Source organism: Tenrec ecaudatus, chromosome 10, assembly GCF_050624435.1.
Source record: "Tenrec ecaudatus isolate mTenEca1 chromosome 10, mTenEca1.hap1, whole genome shotgun sequence".
Classification (NCBI taxonomy): Eukaryota; Metazoa; Chordata; class Mammalia; order Afrosoricida; family Tenrecidae; genus Tenrec; species Tenrec ecaudatus.
The window spans coordinates 44845703-44852751 of record NC_134539.1 but is presented as its reverse complement, the minus strand read 5'-3'; the positions used below and the strand labels follow the sequence as shown (position 1 = coordinate 44852751).

Here is a 7049-nt window from a genome sequence, read left to right as displayed (position 1 = left end):
GTAATAAATATCACAAGGAAACCTAATAGGTACCAGAATCGCAGGACTTCAACAGGTGACACCGACCCAAACAAAGTACGAGGCAAGGAGACCTCGGTGACGGTCAGCCCACACTCCACCTCGAGCTACGACCCTTTCCCCAGCGTCCCTTCCGTCTGTCTCCTAGACTGACACCCGCGGAGGGTGGCAAGTGATTGGGGAAGGGGCAGCCATGGTGAGGCCAGAGCCTGTGCACGCACATCTCCCAAGCCTACTTCCAGCGAGCGATGCCCCACACCGCATTTCTCGTTAAAAAGAGGGAGAAACAAAAGTACTATTTGCAGAGTAGAGGGCGAAAACATTTTCCTCTTGGAAAATTAGCGATCAGAAGCTGAGAACAGGGGCGGGGGGGGGGCAGCAGCGTTGTAACACTGAATTAACGACCTCCCGTTTCCTCCCCACCCCACCGGGCCGTCTGCATCCAGGTTGGCTACTGGGAGGAGCTCAGGGTGCACTTTTCGGGAATCCGGCGCCCACAACCTCACTTCACTTCCAAGCACCCTCCAGGCACCCGGCCACTTGGGACTGACCTGCCTGGAGCCTGAGCCGAATGGTACGCGTTGTCGTTTGACCTTTACTTCACCATTTCTCCCCTTTGTGACTCAGTTTTTTCATCCATAAAGTGGAGAGGAGAATGCTTGGCTTGTAAAGTGCTTTGAGATCCTCGGTTGAAATGCCTCCCGGGCCTCTTCCCCCCTCCCCCCCCCAAAGTAACGATCCAGAGCTTTTCCACCCCTCTCCTTGCTCTTCCAACCATCAGCCAACCGACTGATCCCACTCTGGCCTCTTTTTCGCCCTTCACGGCGCGGAAGGCTCCGTTGGCCTCCTCCGAGTCCTGGTGACAGCCAGGGTCTCCCGCTTCTCGTCCCTACGGGCTGACGGTCCTGCGACCTGCCCAGGCTGGGCCGAGCGCTCCTGGGCTGGCGCCCCGCTCCCGTGTGTGTGCGTGTGAGAGGGCGGGAGGGCCCGGGAGGGCCCGATGAGTCACGCCAACAATCGCGCCTCTCGGGGCGCAGACACGGGCGGCTCGTGCGGGAGCTGGGCCTGGGATCCTCCCAACCCTCCCCCTGCCTCCCTCTCCCTGGGCCTGAGCGCTCGCATCCAGGGAGCCGGCCGGGGAGGCTTGGATGGCCCCGATGGCGAGGAGACGATTGGGCCTGCACCCCAGAGCCCACGCCCAGAGCCCGGTCGGCCACTGCTGCCGCCACCGGCGTCAGCGTGGCTCCAGCGCGCCAGCTGCCCGGCTGGCGTCACGGCCCGGCCCGCCCCGCCAGCGCCCCTCCTTCCCCCCGCCCCCACGTGCGCACGAAGTTTGTTTATTTAGCTGCCATGGCAACAAGAGGGGGGGCAGGGAGGGAGGGGAGAAGAAAGGGATGGGCGGGGCCAGGCGGCTGGCCGGGGCGCTCGGCCGGGAGGAGTCGGGGAGGGCGCGGGAGCCGAGAAGTTATAAGTAAGAAGCGCGCGGCGGCCGCCGGCAGTTCCCCGGCCCGAGAGAGCGAGCGCGGCTGCGGGCGCGTGGGGAGCAGAGGCGGCGGCGGGCGGCGGTACCGGGAACCGCCGAGTGCCCCTCCCCGCCCCTCCTCCGGCCCCCCACCCACCTCTTCACCCACCCGTGGCCCGCGCCCATGGCCGCTCGCGCCCCGCGCAGCCCCCTGGACTCTTCGCCCTGCGCCGCCGCCCAGTCCGCAGCTCCGCGCCGCCGCAGCCAGTCTCACCTGGTGGCGCCACCCGCCCGCCGACGCCGCCCCGGCCACAGCCCCGGTGCCCACGGCGACAGCCACGGCGACCGCGACCGCGGAGGGGGACACCACTGAGCCGAGGAGAACGCAGCCCTGGCTACCGAACCTACTACTCGCCTTGTCTATTTTTATAAGCGTTTACAACTTTTCTAAGAACTTTTGTATACAAAGGAACTTTTTTTGAAAGACTTTTATCACTGGCTTATTTTAATCCAAAGAAGAAGGATCTTAGGCGGTTTGGGGTTTTGGCTTCCTTTCTAAGCCTGTTTTTACTCTTCGTTGATTTGGGGGCTCGGGGGACCCTCCCCAACTTCGGGCTCCCAAGGACCTTGTGGGCCTCCACATTAATGAGGTAGGTGCGGAGCGGGCGCGGGGAGGGGCGAGGCCGGTGTGGGGGGAACGCGCTGGGCGACGGCCGGACAGGCCCCCTGACTAGTGCCCTCCGTGTGCGCCCCGCCCGCCCGCCCCCAGGCAGCCACCTGGCGAGTCTGACATGGCTGTCAGCGACGCTTTACTCCCGTCCTTCTCCACGTTCGCAGCCGGCCCCGCGGGCAGGGAGAAGACACTGCGTCCGGCAGGTGCCCCGACTAACGTGAGTGTCGCCTTGGGAGCGGGTGAGGCGGGTGGAGACCTGGGGGGGGGTCCTTCGAAAGGCAACCTGCCAGGGGAAGCGAGGTGGTGGCCACGGCACGGCACGTAGGAACCCCCTCCCCTGCCACCCCCCCACCCCCGCGCGCGCGCACTTGAAGTGTGCGTGTGGTCCCCGCGCTGCCGAGCCACCGCGGCGCGCACCAGGTCGTCAAAGGTCCCAAGGTGGCTGGGGCTCCAGACGCTGCCTGGGTTCCAAGGAACTGGGCGCGTAGGCGGTCCTGTGGCGAGGGTGCACCAGCAGAGCCACCGTGTCCCAATTCCGGGGGTGGCGGGAGCGTCCGTCCCGGGGTCGGGAGAGGTGGGGGGAGGTTGGCGAACCGCCGTGCTCGCTCGCTCGCGCTCCCTCCGGGACACACAACACGGCCCCCTCGCCGGGCGCGCCCACCTCGCCTTAGATTCCCAGCAAGGGCCACGGTCGCGGCGCTGCCACCGGAGGGCCGGGCGCCGCCTGCCCGCCCATTCTCGTGGGCCGGGCCGGCCAAGAAGCCTCATGGTGCCCGCCCCTGAAGGTCTCTCTACCCCTTTGACCCCGCAGCGCTGGCAAGAGGAGCTCTCGCACATGAAGCGACTTCCCCCGGTGCTCTCCGGCCGCCCCTACGACCTGGCGGCGGCGACGGTGGCCGCCGACCTGGAGAGCGGTGGAGCGGGCTCGGCCTGCGGTGGCAGCAACGCAGCACTCCTACCTCGGAGGGAGACGGAGGAGTTCAACGATCTCCTGGACCTGGACTTTATTCTCTCCAACTCTCTGTCCCATCAGGAGTCTGTGGCCGCCGCCGTGTCCTCGTCGGCTTCGGCCTCGGCCTCCTCCTCGTCCTCCCCGTCGAGCAGCGGGCCGGCCAGCGCGCCGTCCACCTGCAGCTTCAGCTACCCGCTCCGGCCCGGGGGAGAGGCGGGCGTGGCGCCGGGCGGCGCGGGCGGCGGCCTGCTCTATGGCCGGGAGTCGGCGCCCCCTCCCACGGCGCCCTTCAACCTGGCGGACATCAACGACGTGAGCCCTTCGGGCGGCTTCGTGGCCGAGCTCCTGCGGCCCGAATTGGACCCGGTGTACATTCCGCCGCAGCAGCCGCCGCCGCCGCCAGGGGGCGGGCTGCTGGGCAAGTTCGTGCTGAAGTCGTCGCTGAGCGCGCCCGGCGGCGAGTACGGCAGCCCGTCGGTCATCAGTGTTAAAGGCAGCCCGGACGGCAGCCACCCGGTGGTGGCGCCCTACAGCGGCGGACCTCCGCGCATGTGCCCCAAGATCAAGCAGGAGGTGGTCTCCTCGTGTACCGTCAGCCGGCCCCTGGAGGCCCACCTGGGCGCCGGACCCTCGCTCAGCAACGGCCACCGGCCGCCGCCCACCCACGACTTCCCCCTGGGGCGGCAGCTCCCCAGCAGGACTACGCCGACCCTGAGTGCCGAGGAACTGCTGAGCAGCAGGGACTGCCACCCGGCCCTGCCGCTCCCCCCTGGCTTCCACCCCCACCCCGGGCCCAACTACCCACCCTTCCTGCCGGACCAGCTGCAGACGCAGGTCCAGCCGCTCCATTACCAAGGTCAGTCCCCGGGGACTCGCGCCGCGCGGGCTGGGGGAGCAACGCCGGCCTCGTGCGCCTGCCCGCCCGCCCGGCGGGGCGCCCAGGGTGATACTGACCCCACCCTCTTCACCCACCCCTAGAGCTCATGCCACCGGGTTCCTGCCTGCCGGAGGAGCCCAAGCCAAAGAGAGGGAGAAGGTCGTGGCCCCGGAAAAGAACGGCCACGCACACTTGTGATTACGCTGGCTGCGGCAAAACCTACACCAAGAGTTCTCATCTCAAGGCTCACCTGCGAACCCACACAGGTAGGTGTGCAGATGGGGCGGCGGGGGGAGGGAGGTTGGTGTGGAACCCCACAGGCTGCGGGCCGCCTGGGGCCTCCCTTGAGACAGTGGGGTGCACTCTTATCGCCTTCATCTTCTGCGATCACAGGCGGGACAGCAAGCCGGCGCCTCCTTTTTTGCCCAGGAGCCTTTTGCCTGGCGGATGGTATCAGTGCTTGAATGTGCAGTTTGGGCAGGCCTTTTAGAAGGCGGGGAGATGCCGGCTCTGTGCGGGCTTCTGCCTTGAGTCAAGCTTTGCCGTATCATCAAGATTAGTTAGACTTTGCACCACACAGTCGGGGTGACTTTATTTTGGAAAATCGCTGTTTTGCTCCCTCATTTTCTGGACTGTTGTCGACAGTATCTAACCCAGCGCAACCCCTTGATTAATTTTCATAGTCCCTGCGAGGTCTTTTTAATAATTTAATCTTTGTGATACAAATTGAGGAAATTCTAGCTTAAGATTGCCATTGTGCGGTGTGTTGGGGTGCTGACAGGTGGTACATCCTCTGTCATGTAGGCCTCTAGCTTTCACTAGATTTTAACTGAGGATTAGGTAGAGTTGCAGCCTCGGAACCCCACAGTGGCACTTGTACCCTGTCTGACAGGGTGGCTGCTGGTTGGACTCCTGAGTTTGATTCGGGGTTTTCATTCTCATAGCAACTGTTGGTCCAGGGAAGGGTGAAAACAAAGGCTTCCTGTTGCTGTTTAGACGGGATTGTTAGGGGAGCGCCTAATCAAAAGCTCTGCATCTAAGCCAGCTGCTGTGCCTCAGAAGAGAGACCTGGCAGCCTGCTTCATGAAGATGAAAGCTTTGGAAGCTCTGGGCAGAGTTCTATGCCCTGTAAGGTTGCTATAAGTCAGTCGAAACTGGCTCCATGAAGATAGGGTTTGGTAGTGGGACCAGGTAGATACTGTTACTTCCTTTTGAGCAGGGAGAGACACTACCTGTCATAATTTCCAAATTTATTTCCGTCAATATGTCTTCGCTCCAAAGAATGAAAACATTGGGCCACGTAGAAGTTTGACTGGTATTTGTATCTTCATTGCTCAGCTCTGGAATGCTTTCTTAAAAAAAAATACCTGCCTGTGGTGTGTAGCCTATTCTTTTGATAATCTAAATTACACGTGACCCTTGAACTGCCCAAAGACATTCTTAGATTCTTTCAGCATGGAGTGTGTGGAGTTGGTTTCATATATTTGGCCTTTTGGTTTTTAAAGGATTAGTTCTTTGTTATCAGTGACTTCATTGGCTTTTTTTTCCTCCCTTCAACCCCTTTTTGATAGGTGAGAAACCTTACCACTGTGACTGGGACGGCTGTGGGTGGAAATTTGCCCGCTCAGATGAACTGACCAGGCACTACCGCAAACACACCGGGCACCGCCCCTTCCAGTGCCAGAAGTGCGACCGGGCCTTTTCCAGGTCGGACCACCTCGCCTTACACATGAAGAGGCACTTTTAAATCCCCAGCAGTGGCAATGACCCACACTGCCAGAAGAGAATTCAGTATTTTTACCTGTCACACTGTCTTCCCAGTGAGGGAGAGGAACCCGGCTGGAAAGCACGACAATCATGGTCAAGTTCCCAGCAGAGCCAGCTTGTGACTGGATAATCAGGAAGCACGGAGGAAAGAAAACCGAGAGACAAAAAAAGATCAAAGAACAAATCTGGGGTCTGTGGCTGGATCTTCTATCATTCCAAACTAAATTCAACTTGAACATTCCTGGACTTACAAAAAAATGCCAAGCAGGGGGTGGGGGGGGTGACTGGAAGTTGTGGCTGTCAGGGTATAAATTAGATCCGTGAATTGGGAGCGGGAATGGAAAAACTTCCCCTTGAATATAAGCATAAAGATCACCTTGTATTCTCTTTGCCTTCTAAAAGCCATTACTCTATGAGAAGAAAAAAGGAAGAAATTCAGGTACAGAACATGTGTTTTAATTGCCTAAATGATGGTGCTTAGTGAGTCTTGGTTCTAAAGGTACCAAATGAGGAAGCCAAAGTTCTCAAACTGCTGCATACTGCGACAAGGAAAATCTATTGTTGTCTTCCGATCTACATGTATGACCTAAGTCAGGTAAATACACCTGGTTTACTTCTTTTAACATTTTTTTTATGCAGACAGTCTTGTTGTATGCACTGTGGTTTCAGATGTGCAATAATTTGTACAATGGTTTATTCCCAAGTATGCCTTAAGCAGAACAAATGTGTTTTCTATATAGCTCCTTGCCTTAATAAATATGTAATATAAATTTAAGCAAACTTCTATTTTGTATATTTGTAAACTACAAAGTAAAAAAATGAACATTTTGTGGAGTTTGTATTTTGCATACTCAAGGTGAGAATTAAGTTTTAAATAAACCTATAATATTTTATCTGAACTATGATTTTGCTTTGCTTGTTTTCCCTGGGAAAGCACGAAACAGAGTTTTCGCTTTTAAACATTAAGGGATGGGAGAAGCACACCTTGAGAGACTTGGGGGAGGAGAACAGGTGGTGTGTTCTAACTTGTAGTGTTACAGCAGTGCCCAGATGAGTACTGGGAATAGCAGTTCCCTAAAACTTACCTGGTTCCGGGTTCCCCAGATGTACTCGTCAGCTGGTATTTTTAAAGTACATGAAAACAGTTTCTTTACCTGACACGGACTTTCTGGGTCAAGGCAGCTCCACCATTTGCCCAGTTTAGTATCTATGTACTCATAACATAATCACACGTATTTCAGCTTTGCGTTTCTTAAAAGGTTCTGAAGTTTGTGCTTCATGAAAGTGCAATGAAAACATT

At 58.3% G+C, this 7049-nt stretch overlaps 1 protein-coding gene across 1 annotated transcript; it reads left to right on the top strand.

The window, feature by feature from the left end:
• Positions 1–1471: 1471 nt before the first annotated feature.
• On the top strand, positions 1472–6620 carry KLF4 (KLF transcription factor 4). Its single transcript, XM_075560279.1, has 5 exons — positions 1472–2130; positions 2250–2370; positions 2965–3961; positions 4084–4248; positions 5554–6620. Exons 1-5 carry the CDS (start codon positions 2126–2128, stop codon positions 5727–5729), a joined length of 1464 nt encoding a protein of 487 aa, XP_075416394.1. The 5' UTR covers positions 1472–2125; the 3' UTR covers positions 5730–6620.
• Positions 6621–7049: the final 429 nt, after the last annotated feature.

Bases quoted from the DNA above. Each gene is read 5' to 3' on its own strand.
- KLF4 (XM_075560279.1), top strand. The intron at 2,371-2,964 runs GTGAGTGTCGCC...TTGACCCCGCAG, and splicing joins CGGCAGGTGCCCCGACTAAC to CGCTGGCAAGAGGAGCTCTC. The intron at 4,249-5,553 runs GTAGGTGTGCAG...CCTTTTTGATAG, and splicing joins TCACCTGCGAACCCACACAG to GTGAGAAACCTTACCACTGT.